The sequence below is a fragment of the Rhinolophus ferrumequinum genome, chromosome 26 (assembly GCF_004115265.2).
Source record: "Rhinolophus ferrumequinum isolate MPI-CBG mRhiFer1 chromosome 26, mRhiFer1_v1.p, whole genome shotgun sequence".
NCBI classification, from domain to species: Eukaryota; Metazoa; Chordata; class Mammalia; order Chiroptera; family Rhinolophidae; genus Rhinolophus; species Rhinolophus ferrumequinum.
In genome coordinates this window covers 8,428,855-8,452,089 of record NC_046309.1, presented here as the reverse complement: position 1 = coordinate 8,452,089, position 23,235 = coordinate 8,428,855, and the positions used below count along the sequence as shown (strand labels likewise).

The following is a 23,235-nucleotide window of genomic DNA, read 5'->3' as shown; positions in this document are numbered from 1 at the left end:
CCAGGGATACGTATCTGCTTCTATGTGTTGCTGATCTTTCTAGCTTTTCTTTTGTCAGTTTGAAAATTTGTCCAATTCCTTAAAAGCTTTAACAGCTAATACCTGGGGGTGGGTAGGCATGGGGGGTTGTGGGGTGCCTGAAGTAGGGTAGGCGTGTCTGGCAAAGATCTAAGGGGTGTCTCTATTTGGGAGATGAGCTCTAGACAAGATATGTTAGAGGCTAAGGATAATTATTATATCCAGGTGATGCAGAATTCTAATTAACTCCCTCTTAGCCACTGGGTGGGTGGGGAGTGGAAGAGAGGAGAGCATGAGGTTTCTCAGTGGTAGGTGTAAACGAGTGAAAATAACTTCTTTCTGATCATGTTCCCGAATTGGCTAATGGGTAATTTTTAAAGATCACGCTAAATTAACGGAATCCACTGTCTCTCTGATATTTTATAGCACACTGGTGCAGGTAGACTGGGGAGGATAACCAGGAGAGTTCTAAACAAAATTGGATTTAATTGCTCAAAGACTTACTGGCACTTTCTTTCATCAGAGTGGAGATAAGGATAAGCTGAGATCTTACAGTCACGTGGTACTTAAGGGAGAAAACTAACGGTGTGTCTCCATGTAGCCGTCAGAGTGCCGAGGGGAAGAGAGGCAGGCTAAAGCTGTGGGACCTGCCAGCTTGCCTCCTCTCCTCCTTCCTTCCTTCCCCAGCTCCATCGTGTTCCCTTCTGACTGGCCTCCTGGCCTGTGTGGGGAAGCTCGTGGGCTGAGATGGATGACAATAGTATTGACAAAGAGCTAAAGCAGAAATTAAACTTTTCCTGGTGTGAAGAGGAGAGTGAGAACACGGGGCAGAAGGAAGCCCAAGAAAACGGGGAGGCCCTGAGCCAAAGCCCAGAGGAGTCTGAAGGTCAGGACTCGGAGGCAAAGTTTGCACCTCCCAGAACACCCCTTCGTAACAGACGTGAACTCTCCACATCTCAGGAGAAAGACAAAGTGGGTCCAGATGCTGTTTGGGGGAGTCCGGAGTCAGAGTGTCCCAAATGTCCCAAAACACCAGACCAGCCAGATGACAGAAGCAAGCTGCCACACTGTGAGAGTCCCTTCACTCCCAAAGTAAGTAAGTTGGTGGTGGGGGAAGAGGACCCCAGGTGCCTTCAGCTCAGCTGGTAGAGAAAGAGAACTCAGTCGGTTATGGGTATAGGACAGGTTTGCCTCCCAGGCTGTATTATTGGTGAAATTATTGGTGAAAATGAAGAAGAGTTTCAAGTTACCAGAAAACAGAATCAAATGTCTTGTCAGCTGTCTTCTCAAAACCACGGGTGCCGGCAACTGTTTGATGGAGGCCGCAAATAAATCTTGGGTGGGGAAGAAGTTCCTAGTTAAGGAATATTGGGACTGGAAGGAATATAGAGACCTAATGCCCGACCCATGCACTCTACAGATGAGAAAACCAAGATCTCGAGAGAAACTGGCTGCTCGCTCAGCCAAGGGCAGACACAAGACTAGAAACCCGGTGTTTTGGTCTCAGTCTATTCTCTTTCCATTTTGCCATCTGGCTCAGCTTTATGTGATTATTTACCAAGATTTCCTATTGTAAGAATGTTCACATTCACTGTATCTCTTTGCTGCTGCTTGTCCCAGGAGGACATCGTCCCCCTCCTTGGCCCTTGTGCAGTTTAGGCTCTTCTATTACATGTGAGCAAAGAGGTATTGATGATTCTGCATAAGCGGTGGACTGCAAATGAGCAAAGGTCCCGAATGGTTGGCATATTCCCTTATTCCCGTGACGAATGGTCTCCTGTCACATCTTGCACTGTATCCGAGCCAGGGCTGGGGCAAGGACCTCTGACAAGCTGGTGCCATGTGTTGAGCCTTAGGACTGGTATTAGCTCTGCTTTCTGCTGGCTCCGCTTGAGTGCTTACGATCAGCAGAGTAACATCTGTGCTTCTGATGGCAGCACATCACTGGCAGCAGGTTGCTTTAGTACCTGCTGAGCGTGGGCACCACATCCTCCCAGAAATACGAAGCTTCTCGTCTGAATTGTAGACAGACTACTTAACTAGGCTCATGTGTCCATCTGTGGGTTTTCAATAATCCCAATACCAACCAACCAATCATCCACTGATGTTTCTGAGAACCCACTGTGGGCAAGGGGCATAAGACACCGTCTGAGACAGAGGAGATATGCCTGTAGACACATGATAGGTGCTTCGCGAGTGGGCAGAGTTCTCTGGGCAGACTGCTTCTCAGTGAGGTGATCAGGAAAGAAAAAAGGTGACGGAAGCGCCTATGAAGGTCAATGAAAGTTGGTATGGTTTTGACATGTGGAAGTGAGGCGGAGAGCGGGCTGAGGGGATGTGGCTCTGAGCACAGTGCGTGGGGAAGGACACATGACCTGGTATGTACATTTCGTCCATTTGCTTCAAACTGCTCTGTTACCAGGCCCTCTGCTGTCACACCCACTGACTCCTTTCAAAGAGTGCCCGCAAAATAATGGTAAACACACAACTGAAACGACAACGTTCAGATCAGGTAGGCTGGAGGGGTGGCATTGCACGATGGGAAAGAATTAGGAATGAAGTCTCAAGATATCAGAGAAGCCTTTCCAAAGAAAGTGATGTTTGAGAGATGTCTTACAGACTGAGTTGGAGCTCGTTCACCAGGCAGGGAGTGAGAACTCGAGTGTATGGGAACATTGTCTACCAAGTGATGAAGGGGAAAGATGAACCCCGGTCTGTGCATGAGAGAGGGCAGGCGGTGAGGCTGGAGTGCAGGCAGCAGCTAGACCAGGTTTTTTCCTGGAAATGCTGAGAGCCATTAAATAATTTGGAGCAGAGAGAGGCATTTTTGAAAAATCACGGCCTTCATATGAACGATGGAATGGAGCAGGAGAGATCCTGGAGGCAGGGTGGTATTCACAACAGATCTGTCAAGAAAGGAGAAGTGCCTGAACTAGGACAGTGGTGGGCAGGGGAAAAATGAGAGATGTTTTGGAATTGGCAGCTGACTTGATGGAGGCGTTGAGGGAAAAAAGAGATCTAGAGAGCAATCAGGCTTCTTGATTGTTTGAGTGGATGATACCTTGAATCAAGACAGGTGACTCTCACGGAGGTACAGGTTTAGCAAAAGCAGAGATGTCATGTAAATAATTGGATAAATGGGTCTGGAGTGCAGAGACAATCTAAGCTGGAGATCTGTCTATGGATGTCATCAGCATGTAGGAAGTTGTTGAAGCCTTGATAGGTATGGTAAGGTCACGTAGCCTGAGTGCCAGAGGAAGGAGAGGAATGGTTCGAGTTAGGAATCTTGGAGAATGCCAAGAGCTGAGAGACAGGCAGAGAACAGCGTTTGGGAGGGAAACTGGAAAGGCAACAGGGAAAGTATGTGCTTTATGAAGAATGTAGTTTGGATCAGGGTCAGAGGAGAGAGGCCAGGGCAGTAGCCACAGGAAATGTTATGCCCAAGACAGGGATGGGATGCCTTGGCAAGGAACGTTGGTTTAGCTCACCTTGCCCATTTCCCCAGAAATCGTGTGAAATGCCTTTAGCTCACCATCAGGACTTCCTAGCAGAACAGATGTAGAGGTAGGAAAAGCTTCCTTAGGAGGAAGTAAGGTCCTTGCGGCCAAATGTCTACTTGCTAGGGATTCCAGCATCAGGGGACTGGTTGTACCAAATGAGCCTCTGCCGTTTTCCCAGCCCTGAAACACTGTGACGCTGTGCCCTAGTGTGAGGGTGCCGCCTTCTCTTCAGAGGGCAAGGAACTATTCCCCACATTTCCTTTCTCTCTTAATCTGTAACAGAGTTGTTACTTATGGAATTAGCTGTATTCTCTGGAGCATATTATATTCTCAACCTGGTCGTCTTTCCAGAAATTTTCAATCTGCTTTACTTTCATAAATTTCCTTTCATAAATCGTGTCCCAAACTATATTCTTGTAGGTGTCAAAGGGATTACTCATCATTTTGCCATTCTGGCAATAAAATCCATGTTACTGTAACTAATGTCCTTCCCTATATGATGTGGCGCTCATAGAATCTATCAGTCTTCATATTTCCAGACTAGAAATCCTGATATTGTCTGTCCTGATACAAATACTTTTCCTTCCTGTTATCTGAACATTTTGTAGGTCCTTTCTGTTGTCCTGTTTGTGTGGCAACCAAAACTAGGTATAGCATCCCAGGTGTGGACGTGATAGATGCATTTTCCTTTCCATATGATGATCAGAATCACAAAAAAAAACGTTTCTCAGGGAATGGTTTCCTATAATTCTGAACTTTTTTCCTGAATCCCACTGACAGCTGAGAAATACTATATAGTTGTACTTCTTTTGAACCAATACTGGGCCCTACAATAAACTTACAGGAAGACTGTGAGTTTATCATTGATGGCTTTCTCTGACAGTAGCCCCAGTGTTGCCCGTCCTTTGAACTCTAAGACATGGAAAACCCCTGTAAAAACTCTCAACTCTGGCAGTGACATCCGTTTCTTCATTTAAAAAAAAAGTTAGGTTACTGTGTGTACGCGCGAGCTTCCTTCGTTTCTGTTTGTGTCGATCATTTGGTGGGTATTTATGGTAAGTTCAATATTCATCCTTTGCAGCCTCACATTCTTTAATTACATTAAAGAATGAGGTACTGAATCAGGCTGTACTCTGCCTTCTGCTTCTACACTGAACGGTTGTGGGCAGAGACTATCAGAACAGTAGGGTTCTTTCAGGAAGAGCCTCACTGTACACTGCTTTTCGGATGGTGTTATACCATGGACCACAGCTACTGCTGCACTCTTGAAGACCTGTGATGCAGGTATTCCCTCAGCCCCTGACATTTAGGCTCTGGTGGCTTTCTGCTGTCCCTCAGAATTCATTATCTTGGACCTCTCCCCTCTGCTTTTCGGTTTAGTTGTGGTTAGGTGTGAGGCGTGTGTTCTCTTTCTGTAACTCACTTGGAGTGGTAAGTTCTGCCCATTTTCCTTTTTAGTGGGATGCTAGTTACAGCCCCTGCAGAGACTTGAGTCTTCAGGGCTTAGAGGAGGGCTTTTCAGGTTTTTTTCTTTTTTTTTTTTTACCTCACTTCATGCAGCTACTTTCATTTGGTGCTACATTTTAAATGGAATTGCAAATGGCTTCTTCCACATTTAGTCTATGAAATCTTTCCCTTACAAAGTGATTATTTCTGAAACGTCATCAACGATCTGCTGACGAACCGCTCATTCCTTAAGAAGCGGAATTCACCTCTGCACCCCTCAGCACCGTGCTCAGTACCCCCTACTCAGTGGGCGCCAAACACGTATTTTGATGAATAATCCAGGGGGAGCTGAAGTATACACTCTGAGAACGTAAGGACCGGGGCTTCTAGAGTCATTTTCCTTGGTCTGAGCTCAAATATTATCTTTAAAATGTTGGAGGGAGGAACAGAGTTGGTGGTTTTCACAGGTGGCTGTCCGAATTGCCCAGGGGAAGAGAGTGGAGCATCACAAAAGTACGGATCCCTGTACTGGATCCATGAATCAGAATAGCTAGAGGTCCACTGGGAATCTGTGTTTTTCACAAGAGGACTAGTTATGAAGCAACTAGTGTGCATTGGGGCAGATAACCAGGAAGGCCCCTTTCAGCGATAACATTCTTTGGTTCAAATATTAACTACCTAACTGATATGGAACTTTCTTAGTAACCCCGTTCTATTTTGCCTTTTGTCATCCTCATTCAGGGTCTGCTGAGCCAGTCAGTTATTTCTTCTACGGGGAGGCACCCCTGCCGAGGCTCCAAGCACTTTAGACTCACACCCGTTTCCTTCCGGGACGAAATGACCTCATCAGCTCTGGTTAACATTAATCCCTTCACCCCAGAGTCCTATAGAAAACAATTCCTTCAATCCAGTGGCAAGAGGAAAAGCCCAGGAGATCTGTAAGTGTGCTTTTGCCTGTGACTTCTGAGGACTGATCTCACTCTGGTTAAGAGGAAGGGAGAACAAGAACACTGCGTGCCCTTGATACCATGTTTGCATGTTCCCTCTTTCCTAAATGTCACTGTTGGCTTTAACCTGCTGTCACAGGAATTCTAGCATCTTTCCGTTCTGAAGAGTCCCGGAGGTACCTTCTCTGTGCAAGAACAGGACAGTAAGCAGGAGACCTCTGACTTCCATGAGGAAGTTGAATGGGCTATGATTGCCTCCAAGGGGACTGCTCTGGTGAACAAAAGGCTAGCAGTTGGGGAAGGTGTAGTTCACACTTTGAAGAGTATGTATTGCTTTTGAGTCCAGCTTGTCCGACTGGTGATGAGAGGTATGGGGCAAGGATTTGAACTTCTCTGCAGGTGATGGAAGACTGGCTGAAGAGAAAAAGACAGCCCTGCTTTCAGAAGTGCTGAAACTGGAAAGCCAAAGCGCTCTATTGTGTGTATCACTCCAGGACATTACTGTGTCTCTCCAAGGCTTCTTTGTTATGGAATCGAAGGGCCTCTGAAATGGGCCTGTCAGTTGTGCTCATGTGTACTCAGCAAAATAAATGCACAGCTAACAAGCTGAAATTTGCAGAGCACTTCATGTGTTACAGTGTTTCTTTTAGAATCACTGACTATTTATTAAATAACCTTATGGCCAGAATAGGTTTTTTCAACACTATGTATCGGATCTTAAGTAAACAGGACTTTGGCACAAGTAAACGGTCCACTTTTGTTAACAAGAATGCCATTGGTTTTAGCAGTTTAGGATTATTTGTAAACCATCAGAATTCCTGGTTTCGCTTCTCACTGAATCTAGTGGGAATAGTTTGAATTCCTGGCAATGAAAGTGGTAACACTTTAGTAACGTCACTTAGTGCTTCTGAGAGGGTATTTTTCTTCCCTATTTATTATGTTGTTGTTTTATAAAGTTTAGAATGTAATACGAAATTTAAATCAACAACGTCAATCATCGGTTTATTTCCATGAGTGTAAGGTCCTCCGTTTGCCGTTATTACGCTGCACTTCTCCAGAAGAAAAAAAATCTATAGCTTAGCTGACCTAGAAACTAAAATCTTGCTTGAAGATCCAGAATGCAAGTGCTCATGCCAAACAGGACGTCTGTGAGACTTCACTTACTGTAAAGTAATCCACGACATCTTACCCAGGGTCAGAGCTCCTTCTGCTCGACTTACAGTCTGCCTGTGAACGTAACACACACAAAGCCAGGTGCTGGGGAGGTGGGAGCTGGAAGGGGAATGTCGTAATGTGGCAGGGAAGGTCACTGACAGCTGCACCTGCTCTGTGAGCGCTTTTGCCTCCAGTTCTCAGCATAGGTCGCTCTGTTTGCCTAAAACCCCGCTCCTTTCCCTTAGCTGGTTCCTATTCATTCTTGGAATCCTAGCTTACATATCCTCTCCTTTGGGAAAGACTTTTACTCTTGAAACAATCAATTGGCTGCTGTGTGTGGTGCCCCTTGCTATCTTGTGCTTCTCCTCACCTAGGTTCTTAACGTTGACATTTTCTGTTTATCCCTGTCCTCCACTATACGTGGACAAGGGGAAGAAATTGTGTTATGTACTCTTACAGCCCCAGAACGTAGCATAGTACCAGGCTCAATAAATGTTAATCATGCATTGAGATCACTTTATTTATTTTGTTTTAAGTGAGGATGCTGGTCCAGGGGAAGGCAAGGTGGAACAAGGGCTGCCTGCCAAGGTGAGTGTAGTTCTTTGGCCCAGCTGTCAGAATGGTCATTTCACCCTACTGCCCCTGTCCTCCTCTCTCACCCCTGCCCTTCCTCACCTCCCTTCCCGTCTTCCCTCCTTCTCTCCTCCCTTCCCTCCACCCCCACCCCCAATGCATTGTAGTAAATGTCTTTTGCACCTGAATTTATTTGGACTCTCATCAGGGTCTATATTCTTAGTTGTTACTTTACTAGACAGTGCCTGATAGGTATATTGCTGAATCATTACCTTGGAGTATTTTTAAATTAAAGGCTATTGCTTCTCTCTTGGATCCAGGGGGAAATTTTGTAGTCATGGGGTATAGAAGTGAAGGAAAAAAATCAAGATATCTCAGGTCCCCAAGTAGAAGGACAGGACAGAGAAAAACGGCATGAAGTCAGAGGCTCATATGTAAAATTTTAGCTCTTAAATATGTCAACATCTATTGATTTTTTAATAACGCTTACCATCGTAGATCTAAGATTCCTCATTTGATAATCCAAGAAAACAACACCGTAAATATTATCACCGGAAATGTTTATTGCAGCCTTAGCCGAAATAGTAAACAATAAAAGAGGGGGAAGTACTAATTGCCCGATAATAACGGCAAAGTAAATTATAAGTGAAAGTCAGGGAAATAGTACATTGCCATTAAGATGTTTATAATATCATGAAAACATACCTGCGATCAATGTTCGTTCGGAGGACACAGCGGGAGGGGTGGAGGTTGGGGAGTGAGGGGCTGGGAAGTCCGAGATGAGGTGTCCGAGATGGTGTCCGAGGTGAGGGTGGGAAGGCCATGAGCAAACACCTGGTTGGAGGCCTCGAGGTGCCTGGTCGGAAGTTTGGGGTCCTCCTAGGAAACAATGAGGTGTGTCCGATTCCACGGTGTCATTTTGCAAAGAAGAATTCTTACTATTAGAGGAGATCAGTAGAGGGCTGGCCGCTACAGCGAATACAGATGTGGAAGAAACAGAGCCTGAGATCGGCTAAGGGCAACGGAAACGACAGGTCTTGATGATGAAGACTGACAGCTCCTGGACGTCAGAAATGAAGAACTAGTAAGAGTCAAGATTTGTAAGACGCCAAATTAGATGGAAAAGTTCTTGCTAGTGGAGACGCTGGGAAAATGTTGACTTTGTGGCGATAAATCAGTTTGGATGGAGATTCATATAAATTTATGGAGATTTGGGTCATCATAGCCACCATTTACTGAGAATTTACTATGTGCTCAGCATTGTACTAAGTTTCTCTCTCTCTCTCTCTCTCTCTCTCTCTCTCTCTCTCTCTCTGTCTCTTACTTTCTCATGTAATATTTAAAAGAATCCCGAGGAGTAGTTGTTAAGATCCTCATCTTACACAGAGAAAACTGATTAAAAGTTCAGCGATTTGCCCGGGGTTATTTACTAGCTGGGCAATGAGTGATGTTGCTACTTGACCAGCAGGGGGAGTGGTTGTTATATCCAACCACATAATCTGACTAAACAATTTGACAGTTATGTTCTCCCAGACTAAGATTTTTGAGGAAGCAAATTGCACACAAGTGTGTTTCTTCAACTTGAGATAACAGCATAAGCATCCAGAGCGAGAGACACGTAGACATGTGTCAATGGGAGGTGTTGTTTTGTTTGTTTGTTTACATGGGCTTCCCTCAGATCCCCGCCACTCCTTCGGCTGAGAACAGCAGCTCTGGCTGTGAGTAGATGTGTCCCCTCTCGGAACACACAGAGAAGAATAGTTTGGCCAGACAGAGGGAATGATATAGAAAAAAATGTAACGTAGGAAAGAGAAATGTCAGTACAGAGTTGTATGGAAGGTTATGAAGAATACAGAGAAGGTTATCAGCAGTTGGGAAGGTTCTTGCTACCGTGAATATTGACACAGACAGAATCCAGTGGATTTGCCTCAGAAGTCTTTTTGAAAACTTAGTTACATTCAGGAATATAATATGCCTCCATTGTATTGCTCACAACATGTTAGGAAGGATCATTTTAACTTTTTACTAAAATATTTCAGAGATGCATTCTACGAGAAAGCAACATGACTTCCCGCTATGAAAAGGAATTCGTGGAGGTAGAAAAAATTGGGGTTGGGGAATTTGGGACAGTCTACAAGTGCATTAAGAGGCTGGATGGATGTGTTTATGCAGTAAAACGCTCCATGAAACCGTTTGCAGAATTATCAAATGAGTGAGTACCTTTGAAATGTACTTGAAGTACAAACTTGTATTTGGAAAGCTTTTCTTGTCAAAATATTTTAAGTAATGGCACTGATGTCATTAAAAGCATACCATTTACTGCTTTTTAAAATCATCCTACCCCCTCTACTATATGTTGTCTCATATTCATAACCTTTCTGAGTTTTCTGTATCAGTGATAAGTTATTTCCTAAAATATTCCATGATCATTTTGGATCATATGGGCATTGTGTGGTTTTTGTGGCTCTTACTACTGCTCTTACTGCTTTTTTTTTTTTATAAATAGATTTATGGAATGATCTTCTGGTGCCTGTTTAGTTCATCAGAAATACTGCCAAGTAGGAAGTTATTGCTAACTCACTGGTTTATCTCTACTTTGTATTAATAATGAATTCAATAGTCAAGTTTCAAAGACTTCAAGCAGGGAAAAATTTATAAAAATGTAAATTTCATCCCCAGACGTACTTGTGCTTTCTTTTCACAAGGAAAACAAACATTTTCAGATTCAGCCAATGCTTTCTTGTGAACTATGGGGATATAATACTTATGCTGAATCTGAAATTGCAGACTTTGGAATTCTTCGTTTTTATACTGAAACTCAAGTCACCGAGTACTGTAGTTTGCTTTCCTTGTGTTGGGTTCCCTATTCTACAATGATGTCTCTCTCTGAGGCTGTCCCTGTGACTACATCGCATTGGCAGAGTTCAGTGACTCTGTCTGCCCTTCATAGACAAGGTAGAGGACCCATCTCCGTATCCAGTCAAATCCACGGCAGCCTTCTTGTTAAGCCCATCATGTCTTTGGATGATGATACAGTGAATTTAAGATCCAAAGCATGCCTGCTGCTGAGACTCCTCTTTACTTAAGCTGTATTTAATCAAGAAAACCACGGCCGTGGGTCCCAAGATAACCAAGATTCTGCTTGTCGGTCTACTATCACCAGCTTGGCTTTGGGCTAGTCACTGAGCTTTCTAAAGCCTTCCTCCTTGCCACTGTACCCTGCTGAGTAGTGATGAAAATTAAATGAGATAAAATAGTAAGCAAGCAGTGAGCATTCCACGTGATGTGTTCTGCCATTGTGAAGAGAGCTTCATAGCTCGTCTTTGAAAAACATTTGTATGTATATTATCTCGATTCATTTCTCCAAACGCTTTTCTGTGTCTTAGGAATTCGGCTTTGCATGAAGTTTATGCTCACGCAGTGCTCGGCCATCACCCCCACGTGGTACGTTACTACTCTGCGTGGGTGGAAGATGACCGCCTGGTCATTCAGAATGAATACTGCAATGGTAAGTATGGGGGCTAATCTCCCCGGAGAGGGAGATGGACCTTTAAGTGTTCAGAGAAGAATCTTTGCCTCTTCCTAGTAGTTCATGCCAGGAATGGCAGCGTCATACCTAAAACGTCTGCGCTACAGTTTTGCTTGGAGGCGGCGAGCTGGAGAAAATGAGGACTTGAAAAGTAATTTCATGATTATGCCATTGTACATTTCTTTCAAAGCTGATGTGTAGCTGATACATAGAAGTGTCATTTCCTTCACACTTAACACTAGAGAGAGAACTTTTACTCTGGTGGTTTGAATCGGAAATCATCCTTTTACCATTTGCTGGGTGTTCTAAAAGATGCAAGCCACGGTGCCTACCGTTTTGGGGGGAGGGCTGGTAAATTTATACAGCCAACCTTTGGTTAGTTTTCAAGTGGATTCTTCAGTTTGGGAGTTGTTTATGCTTTTGGTTGCTTCTTACCTTTGAACTTCAGTGTTCTCACCAGAGTAGGGGCATGGGTGCGGGTTGACATAACAGCAGGTATGTGTTGTCATTCTTCGAAATATTTTTCATCGGCATGTTTGGTGGTAAAGTAGAAAAATGCTACCAAATTGACTAGAAGCTTGCCATGATTTCAAGAGTAGCAATCCATATTCTGGCAGGGTAATACTGGATAACGGAGTCCCTCTTCTCCCAACACCCCTCTCCCCCCATGTAGGCCCACTCAGAGTTTCCTTTCTTTAATAGCACAATCTATCTTTGAGCAAATTTAGTGTCCACCAAATAGCTCTGAGTATGTGTGCCCAGCTTGGCTTTTGAGGACAGAGATCAGTGATAAAGCTTCATTCATCATTGTGTAAACTAAGTATACAAATACCGTGTTTTCCCCAAAATAAGACCTAACCGAAAAACAAGCCCTAGCATGATTTTTCAGGATGACTTCCCCTGAACATAAGCCCTAATGTGTCTTTTGGAGCCAAACCTTAATATAAGACCCAGTCTTATTTTTGGGGAAACACAGTAGGTAAGTAAATGACATTATGAAATGCTAGAAACATAGAAAACGGTACACATATCCTGAAAAATAATGATTTGGCCCTTGTTTCCTTATAGCTTGATTTCTTTGTCGCCTTACCTATAAACTTTGGGTTTTTTCCTCTAATAAACTCACCCTAAATCCCTTTTTCTAATGTCTCTTTGGGATAAAGAATGGACCCTTTCCTTATACTTGTGATTAAAAGGTTGAGACTTTTCTTAATCCTCTTCTCTTCCTAATTTTCTCTTATCATAACCTGAGATTCCCTATTCCTTTCCTCCCCCTCTCTCTAAAGAATATTGGTTTCATTTCCATGACTTTTAGCTACTAACAAAGATAATGTCCAATAACAAACACTACTCAATATAGCAAAACAAAACTGATTTGGGGCAACATAAAGATTTCAAATTTTCAAAAAGAATAAGATGGAGTGATTGTTTCCATTACAAATCGTCTTCCAATTCTTTTCAACATATCTGAATACCTTCTACAGGCTTAACACTGTCTTAAGCTCTAGGGTGAGATAAGGTAAGTCCTTATCTTCAGGAAGTTTTATTCCACTTGTTCTGTTACAGTGAATACACAAGAGACAATTAGGTGCAAAGCCAGAGGGGACAACTCTGGATAAAAAGCGTTCAGAGGAGAGGCAAGCATGGTGTGGAGAACGCGTTTAAAACCCAGCTCTGCTGCATACTATTGGTGTGACCGCTGGGCTGTCACTTAATCTCACGCAGTAGAGACAGTAATGTTTGCTTAAGGGAGTAGTTTGAGAATCAGCAACCATCCATGTCCGATGCTAGTACAGTGTCAATAGCTGATCTATAGTAAGAACTCAGAGTAGTCCGAGAAAATCTCATAAAGGAGGTAAGACGTGAAGGAGAGCCCACAGAAGGATCACTGGGGTTTAGGGAAGGAAAGGGAAGACATCCGGTTGGGGAACAGCCTGCAGGCAGAGGGCACGGTGGTGTTGGAAAAGGTCTGGCTCAGAAGACCGTAAGGAGACGAACAGGACTTATTTCCAGACTAGGAAATAAGACAGCAAGGGAAAGTGGGGGAAGACTATAGAGGCCTCGAAAGCCAGGCAGTGGATTTTGGAGTTCTCTTCTTAGAGAAGTGATAGATTATGGGGAACCCCTGTTTACTCATGGTGGTGTGCTACTAACTTCACCAATGAAAATGTCACTTTGATTTATGAAAACGTAATTTGCGGACATTGAACCTTTCGAATGTGGACTGATCATGGAAAACAAAGCATTCCCTTATACCTTGTCTTGTTTGTAGTTATGGATACTCCATGTTGAGACTGTCCCCTGGGTTCTAAAGGAGAAGTCCAAGGTATTTGTAAGGTGGCAGAGTAACCAGTGCCTCGTTCCTTCTCCTCACTTTCCCGCTGCATCCACTACCGCTCCCTCTTTCTCATCTCTTCCTCCTCATGCCCTGTCTCCCCACACCCACCCTTACCCCTGTACCCCTAGCCTGTCATAGCAATTAGGCTGAAACATACACAGTTATGGTTTTAACTCAGATTATAAATTAGATGAGTTAGATCACTTGGAGTATCGCTACTAGAGACAAGCAGTCATTTGATTTCCTGTTGTCCCTCCTGAGCACTGAACCAGTGAAATGTCCCCTCCTCCTCCACCATCCTTGCCAAGATTCCCGACAAGGCACCGCTGGGTCAGCCTCAGAAATCTGAAGGTTGATTCTGCAACCACCAGGATTCTCTTTGATTCACGACTGGACGATTAATCGCTCCCTAAAGGCAGTATTTTCTTGTGATGTCTTCTGTCACTAGAGTTTACAGAGCATGCTCCTCTAGAAGGGTGGGCCTCACACATGTCCGAGTGATGTGACATCCAGACGTCAGTGTCCTCTGTAAAACACCATGAACACTGGTTATATTTTCCACCAAATAAGGAATACTTTACCAGCAGAAAACTATGCTAGTGTTGTAGGCAACAACACGAAATCAAGATTTGTGTGACTACAAACGTACGCACAATATATTCTGTTGAATTGCTGGGGTGCTTTTTAGATTTTTTTGTTAGAAGGCATTTGCTATTGATTGCCATTCCATTTGTTTGGGTATCTGTTAGGGCTCGTGAACAGACAGGGAAACAGATAGATTTAAAAAATTTTTTTTCCTGCCACGTGGGGCAAGTACCTTTATTTTATCTGAAGGAAGGAATTCAGCAACTCACCTCACGAAGATGGTGTGAGAAGAGCAAGCTGCCCAGAAGGTGGTTGTTTCCTCCTAGGGCACAGTGCGGGCAGGTGCAGAGGCCACCTCCAGGTGGCGCCTTGGGTTACGGAGTTCAGGCTCCAGTGTAGTTGGGGGAGATGAGCACGGATGAGGTTTACAGTTCATCCAGTATTGCTATGTCTATAAAACACAGACTTCCTCATTAATACCATTTAGTAAAGAACAGTTAGTTATGCTGGTCCTTCCATAAGAGGTGGACCAACAGCTTTAGCTGTACCAAAGAAGAATATTCGAATTCCTTTGTATAAATGGGTACTTTTCAGTAACTTCTACTGAAAATTAATTATTACTTGGCTAACTTTAATATTACCTACAGAGCTTCTGAGTAAATTAAAAGTGCTGCTCTCACTGGTCTAGTTACTCTTACTACGTACCTGTAGCTCTTCAGGGGATTAGAAATATTTCTGCTTATAATCTAAAAGAACACATTACAGGGTTCTTACGTTCCCCCAGGATGCGTCTTTCTTTCCATGCCTACTACAGGATCTTTGACTCAGTCTTTCTCTTCCCTCTGTTGCTGGGATAGACATTTAGTTCAGAAAATATGTATTATATGCCAGACCTTGGGAAAGTGAAGCTAAGACTTCAGCAAGGCAGCAAGGTAGTGGGGAAACACACATGCTAGTGGACCTGGGGGGTCTGGATGCAGCCCTCCTCCTCATCACCTCTTAACCTAGTCTGCAAACTTAGCCTTGAGGTGACTTCATTTGTAACAAGCTCCAACACGCTCTTTCTTATTCTTCCTTTCTAATTAATGGCATCTGTAGTACCCTCTTTTCTAAGAAAGTTCCCAGAAGAAAAATAGTTACTTTAGTCCTCTTTGTGTTTCTGAAAGGGGCTGCATTCTTTTCCTTTCTGAACTTCATTATGTTAACATGACAGATCAATCTTTCAGTTCAATTTTACATGGGATCCTTTTAAATATGGATTTCCTAAAAGGTACTGTTACCATCTGAGATCCTATTGTTCTGGTATGTACTTGAAAGGTGGAACTATGGGGCTTTATAATTGCCTGGGAGACACAGGACTCTATACTTTTGACTGAAAAGGCCACCAGTGAATCCTAATTCATGAAACAAAGGGTTCAGAATCATTCTAATACCTTAGTATGGGAGATCCAAGGTCAGGTAGTGAAATGAGCCCAGACCTTATTTATTATTGACAACAATGATATATTGGAAGTATAGTTGATGTACAAATAGTGTGGCTCAAATAGGATTTAGGTCTATATTGATATTTTATGTTTTCCTTGGGTCAGCAATCGTTACATGCTCTTATTTCATGATATATTTTTAATGGAAGTAAACGAGTAGTCAATTGCATTAAAATTACTACTGCCTTATAATTACTCATCACAGCCATAGTAGCTATGTGATTAGGGCACATTGGCTTTCTGGTTAATAATTAGGTCAGACTTTAAAAATGTTAGTTGGTTAGAGCATACTCAAGGCAGTGGGCTACCTGGGATATGGCATTTCCTTTTCCTCTTTAAAAGCCCTGTAATTCTTCTTTCTAACCTGCCTGTGGTATAGACGGGGGAAGATATTATTATGTTTTGCACAGACACTGACATAATCTAGACTTGCTGGACTGCAGTCATCCACCAGGAACTATTGAATATTTACTCTGCTTTCATCTGTAAGATGCATACCTTTCCCCTCGTTCTGTGGGGCTACTCTCGTTCTCTCCTAGGTGGGAGCTTGCAGGCTGTTATATCTGAAAACACAAAGTCTGGCCGTCATTTCGAAGAGCCAAGACTCAAGGACATCCTTCTGCAGGTTTCCCTCGGGCTGAAGTACATCCACCTGTCGGGCATGGCACACCTGGACATCAAACCCAGTCAGTGAGCTCCCCGCTGCTCCTTGGGCCAGACTGAGTCCTTTCCCCTCGTCAGAACCTGTGTCTGTGTGTCTGTCACGTGTCAAAAGTGCTGTCTGCTGAAAGAGTTCCTTTCTTTCATTGGTTTCCTCTTTAAAAATTTCAGTTAAACAGCTTTAATCATTTCCTCCCGAGGCCCAGAGGACACAGAAAGGAAAGCCTGTCCCAGATAGTATGAAAAGAAATGTTTAATTTACTACATCGATAAGTGACAGCAGTGTAGCTGCATCCTGCCTGTGTTTACTCTCATTCACACCGATTGAAGTGAGAAGAGATGCATGGCTTTGGCATTCATTAAATGAAATGCAAGGAAATGTTACTATACAGTGTTGGGGGTTTTGTTTTTGTTTGTTTGCTTGTTTCTTTGTTTTGAGGCTGATGGGGTTATGTTTGAGCTCAGTTTCACTTAAACAGGTTTATCAATCACTGAGCTGTCCGTAAGTAGTGTGAGAGATTCCAGGGAAGAAAAGAAACCTTGTAGTCTTGTTCCATGCACGCAGAAGAGGAAGAAAGGAGCGTGGCTGTAATGTCAAATACGAAAAAGAATCTTTGGGGTAAAAAAAGCTTAGGAATGACTACTTACATCACTTCTGTATTTTTGCAGGTAACATCTTCATTTGTCACAAGATGCAAAGTGCCTTTCCTGAAGTCGCAGAAGAGATAGAAAATGAAGTGGATTGGTTTCTCTCTGTTAATGTGATATACAAAATTGGTGAGTCTGCCTTATACCCTGACCTGTATACTATTATCCTATAAAATTTACATTGATGACTCCATTCCAGTTTTGAGAAAGACATGCTTTAAAGAGCTCTATTTCTTTTTTTCTGTTTTAGGTGACTTGGGTCTTGCGACATCAATAAGCAAACCCAAAGTGGAAGAGGGAGATATACACTTCCTGGCTAAAGAGATTTTGCAAGAGGTACAGATTCGGGAAACGGAGGCTATTTTATAATCCATTGAACCTTTTGACTCTCAAATGAAAGTTCACAGTGCAGGAAATGAAAAGTATTGATTTATCATTTAAATTGATATTTTCCCTTTTCTGATTCAGAATGGAGACCAAAGATAGGAGAGAAACTTTTCCAAAACAAGCATGAGGCAAGCTGGCTCAATCATGGGTTAATCAATACCTGTACTCCTCTTTGTAAAGGTCCCATTTCTAGTACTTCTTAGAATTTCTAAAGTCATGGATGGCCTAGGAGGAAGGTAGCCTTGATTAGTCCCACCCATCTTTATCATGTGACTATCCTTTTGATAGCACACCAGCTCTGATCCTTGAAATGACCTTTGGTTCCTGCCCACCTTCTAGGATGTCTGTGGAGCCAGGCCTGACACAGCAGTGTTCGTCAGATGGATTTGTGCTCTATCCTCTATATTCTCTAGAAGTAAACCTCTAAGCAGGGGGGATGTGACCTTGCCCACGTGTCTGTTGTAGCTCACATGCACTCACGTGAAACTTTGCTGCCAGCTGTATTTTAGTCTAGACTCACTGCACTCGGCAAACTAATTGGCCTTCCTGTCTTCTGTATTGAAGGATTATCGGCATCTCCCCAAAGCAGACATATTTGCTTTGGGATTAACAATTGCAATGGCGGCCGGAGCAAAGTCCTTACCCAGCAATGGGGCCATGTGGCATCACATCCGGGAGGGTCACCTTCCCCACTTTCCTCAGGAGCTCTCAGAAGAACTTTACAGTCTACTCAAGGTGATACCTTTTATGAAATGAAAAGAAGATGGAAATGTCTGTTTAAAGAAAAAAATGTAATGGCAAGTAGGTGGGGAAAGGGAAATGGAGATGTTGGTAGTGCCACTGGCAGAAGGAGAAAGGAATCATGAGTGGGAAGCCCACAAGGGACCCAGGACAGAGTGAGAGCTCTTCAAGGAAATGTAGAGAGTATATAAAGACCTTTTATGGTACCGTTTCGTGATCCCGTTACATTTTTTCATTTGCCCTTCTGAACAACCCCGTGCGTGCGTGAGGTGGACAGTTGAGGAAACCAAGGCTCAGAGAGATTCCTTGAGTTGTATTTCACCTTTGATAATTGATTGACTCCAAAATCAATCTTGGTCTTTTTGCTCCTCTTTCAGGGCTTTAACTACTATCAATAGGAACAGTGATGATATTACTAAAAAATTGAATTTTGAGTGGATAAAGGAAAGTATAAGCTAATTTATCGATCAATGACTGACAATACCATGAATCATTTTAGCTATTGGAAGAAAGGTAATGTCAATTCAGGAATCAGTGATATCTGAGTATGTGTAGGGACAAGGAAAGGAAGGTATTGCATTGTAACAAAGAAAGGTACAAATCTATACTGTCAAGAAGCTTAGAATTATACTAAGAAAACAAAACATATATGTAAGACTTACTATAGGGCCTAAGGAACAGGATCAGTTAGGATCCCTAAAATAGCTACTTTCCTGGAGATTAAATTTGAGTTTCACAATTTACTGGAAAACTTCAAATTTAGTTACAGACTTGTCCTTCCTACTTTACTGGAGATTAAATTTGAGTTTCACAATTTACTGGAAAACTTCAAATTTAGTTACAGACGTGTCCTTCTTCCTCACTTCTGCTTTCCTAAAAGAAGGAGGCAAACTGTTCCTCACAGTGGTTTCTGTTCATTGTGTAATCACTTATGTGTGAATTGCTCTTCAGTTTAGCAGCTACTTGTTAAGCACCTCAGTGCTGGGCCTGTGTTAGCTAACACATATATGACAATTCATTTAATTCACACCACCGTCCAGAGGTGAATATTACCATTCCAGATAATCAGGAAAGGGAAACTGATTTCAGCAACTTGAAGTGACTGGTCAAGGCTACGTAGTGAACAGTAGAGCTTGCTCTGAACATCATTTCCCAAATGGAAGGTTCAGTGTTTTCTTCATTATAGGACTGCTAATTGCTGTATGTAACTAGGTATTTTCTACTGTATTCAAGTCACTTTAGGCCTCTGCTATCTGACCGTAAATGCTGTGGGAATAGTGTCGTGGTGGGGTAGGCTTAATTAACTTCAAGTGAAAAAGGAGCATGTCGTGGTAGAAAGTAAGCTGAACTAGGAGCTGGGGAACCTGGGTTTTAGTCTCTTTTGATTTCAGGACTTCAGTATCTTACTGTTTAAAATGAAGGCATTAGACTATTAATTATTTAACTAGCTCTAAAACGTGTTTCCTAAAGCCAAGTCAAAGGGATGGGTGACTGACGCTACCAGACACGGATGACATTCCTGTCCCCAGAGGAGCGACGTTTTCGTGTTTCTTTCCTCTACACAAAGGGGAAGCAGAGTTTCACAGAGTCCGCCAGCAGAAGCTGGGTTAGAGTTAGCCTGGGGGAAGAGGTTTCCCCAACAGTGAAGTGTCTGTTTCCTCCCTTTTGGTCCCTACTTCTCCAGAACATGATCCACCCTGACCCAGGGGAGAGACCTTCTGCCACTGTTCTGGCCAGAAGCCAAGTTCTCCGTCGCTCCCTGGGGAAAACAGAAGAGCTCCAGCAGCAGCTTCTCTTGGAAAGGATGAAGACAGCTGCACTGGAAAGGTAGATATTGGGATGCTGAAGTTGAAAAAGAATCTATTTGTGTACGGCTCACAGTGACATGACTGGTCTGGTGTGTCTTCTGTAGGGATTCAAGTGGAAGCCAGCATTATAATGTACAGGTCTGCCCACAGAGAGAGTGGCCGCATGCGACCCTTTGTAGCATGGGGCTAGAGGCTCTGTGACTAGATTGCTTGAAAATTGTGTAAATTCAGGTAATTGTGAAAATTCAGGTAATGCAAAGGAAGCAGAGTGAAGAGTACCGGTACATGCAACTGGTAAAGGCAACTTAGTAGGGTTCTGAGTGACAGCAGGTGCTCGAGTAACTAGTGGGTGGTCACCCAAAGCGAGGTAACCACAGCTTAAGTGGGAAGAGATCTATTTTAGAAATCCTTTAAATTTCAGGGGCAGACAGATACTGAGGAAGAAATATTTTTTCCAAGCCAAAGGAAACAGTCCAATCACTTATTCATGTAAACTTGTATTCATGTATGTATTCTTTTATTAATCTATTCCTTCATGAAACAAATGGGACTTAATTAATTAGATGAGGTTGGGTTGGTATTAATTAAAGGTCAGGCAGGTGTGAGCAAAGTTCTGAAGGCATTTTAAAGTGATTTTTACATATACTGTGCACTGTTGAAAATATAAAAGAAGGAGATGAAAAATAGTCCTTGTCTAAATAAGCTTAGAAGTCCAACTTCTTTTGGATACACAATCCATCTTAGAATATTTAACTTGAAAAGTCCCCAGAATGATTTCTTGGCCATGAGTTGTGGAGATTGTTGTAAGCTTTTAGTCAGGTAATTCTTCCTAAAAAGCAACTTAATACTTTTTGCTCTAGTTTTAGATCCCATTTTTCCAGCTAATAAACAAAATACAAATACATAGGTATCTACATGTTGTTAACAGGAATGGAAGTATTTCTTAAGGTGTGGTGTGTACATTCTGTGAAGCCAGCTACGGAGGCACAGGTGACTCATCAGCCATTACCTTTTATGAGTGCCTGTCATAGAAATACGGCAGATGCCTTCTTGTAGTTGTGTAGATCAGCAGTTGGCAAAATTTTCCATAAAGAGCTAGATAGTAAATATTTTACACTTTGTGGACCATGGGATCTTTGCTGCAATGACTCAACTTTGCAGTAGTAATGTGTTAGCAGCCATACACAGTCTATAAATGAATGGCTATGGCTATGTTTTCCAATAAGGCTTTATTTACAAAAACAGATGGCTGGTTAGATTTGACCTAGGGGCGGTGCTTCACGGGCCACCGTAACTTTCATACACAGCCTGTAGGGTTGTTCCCTTATACACGTATATTTTTTATTTTTATTTTTTTATACTTTTAATTTTAAGGGCCAATAAGTAGGATTTAAGAAACTGAACCTGCCATGTTTTGGGGCATGTGTGTGCCAGGCATTTTTTAAGACAATCATAGGACTGAATTTTCTATTCTGTGCATAGCCCTAGGCTTGTTTCGATAAATACTGAAATAAAAAAAATCTGTTAGTTTTGATCATAAATATTATCTCTAATTTAGGATCAAGTAACACGTGTCTTTCCTCTTTCATTGCCAGGGAACTGAGAGGAGCCCAATAGGCCCAGTCCCCCAAGGAAGGCTATAGTGAGCCTGGGGTCTCTGGGACCCCCACAGGATCAAGAGGCATCAAACACCTGGTGGGAGGAAAGAGTGTAAAGTCTTCAAGCTTCACCTGTGGGATGTCTTCCCCATAAGAACTCATTTCACATCAACCCACATTTTACCTTATAGCTTCCAGAAATAGATTTTGATTGCGTCAAACTTCCTCTTGTAAATGGAAAGATTAAGCAACCTGAATGCCCAAAGATTTCAAAAGCTACTCCTAATTTAGCATTTACAGCCAAAACCCTAAAGCTATTAAGGTGGCCTATCAGCAGTCCCAGGTGCAGTAATCAGTAGCCATTTCTCTTCTCTACCATTAAATTCCTAGCACTGCCTATCAGTAGATCACTTCTCACACTCTTTGTGCACAACGGGAAAGCACGGGCTTCTGACCTGAAAGAAGACAAGGAGCTAGCCCTCGATGCAACATAGGGCCTAAGAGGTTGCTCTAGCTAATTACCTATGAAGGATCCCAGTGACTCCCTGCACATAAAAAAGTACACAATTTTGTTCTGAGTTGAGGTAACAGCTTACAAGAAAATGCGCCTGGATTTCAACAATGTTTCCCAGGTTATATGATGGTATTCCTAGAAGAATTCTCAGCAACTTTGAGTAGTTTTTATACCGTATTCTCTGAATGGAGATAATCCCTTCCTCTGATGTTGTATTTATTAAATAGAAATGACTTCACCATTATGTGAGGGGGCTAGAAATAAGACTATACATAACTTGAAATTTCTAAGCTGGCTCTTAATTTACGGAACAGAAACACTGGTAGCGGGTGTGACGGAAATTTGATGTGGTTGTTCTCCTTCAGTCTATTTGCCTTGACCCTCTTGTAACTGTTATGTGTGGTTTTAATTTTCTGTCACCAAATTTCTCCTTGATTTTATCAGAATTTGGCTTTGTTTCCAGTGATTTTATTTTTTTCTCTGTATATATTTTGAAAGGAATAGAATATTTGTAAATAAAGGTTTTTATCTTGTTCAAAGCCAAATGTGGGTGAAACACTCTTCTTTGTAATATATAACTGACATAGAATGAGAAATTTATGCTGGAAGCCATTTTGTGATAGATAGGTGAGAGAATTTGGGAAGCTAGTACTAACAGGTCTTGGCTTCAAGGTCCAGTTTCACAGGCCCAAGAGCAAGTAATGGCCAGGCTAGGATATAAAATAATGGTCATAAAGGCATTCGATAACTTCTATTTGTGTCATATTAATGACAGTAGCCTGTTAATGGTTAAGGCTTTTTTGCTGCCTTATTTTCTTCTTTTCCCTTAATTTTTAATATATTTTTTTTCATTTGAATAAACCATCACGCCATTTTTTTCTTCTGTCTTGGAGTGGCAATTCTTTCCATGCAGTTAAGTGGGGTATAGTGCCTATTGCCATTTTTTTAAAACTAGTCTTTATTCAAGGATTTAAAATTGAATTAATTTATCTCTTGCCTCTCCCACCCCAGCCATGTCCCTTTCAGTAAGTGCAAGATCAACCACAATTTGTGATTTATAAAAAGGTTTATTAAGAGTATGCAATGTATAGGCCAGACTTCTTTGGTTATACTTGTCTTCTCAGGCATTGACAACTGCTATTAGTGTCTATCGTATGACCCCTTCGCTACCACGTTCCTCAAAGGCTACCCTAGCACCTGAATGCACCTGGTATCCCACTGTTGGTTTCTCTCCCTCTCTGCTGGGCTCCATGGTAGCAGGAAGTTACCAAAAGAGCAGGTAGTTGCATAGACACTGTTGAGTA

At 42.5% G+C, this 23,235-nt stretch overlaps 1 protein-coding gene across 1 annotated transcript; it reads left to right on the top strand.

The window, feature by feature from the left end:
* The first annotated feature begins 765 nt into the window (after positions 1-765).
* Positions 766-22,385, top strand: WEE2 (WEE2 oocyte meiosis inhibiting kinase). Its single transcript, XM_033098973.1, is given in 11 exon segments — positions 766-1,110; positions 5,706-5,902; positions 7,603-7,654; positions 9,679-9,851; positions 11,026-11,147; positions 16,115-16,261; positions 16,905-17,012; positions 17,134-17,219; positions 17,835-18,005; positions 19,696-19,838; positions 21,415-22,385. Coding segments are annotated over 11 exon segments (1,701 nt in total). The 3' UTR covers positions 21,572-22,385.
* The last annotated feature ends 850 nt before the right edge of the window (positions 22,386-23,235 follow it).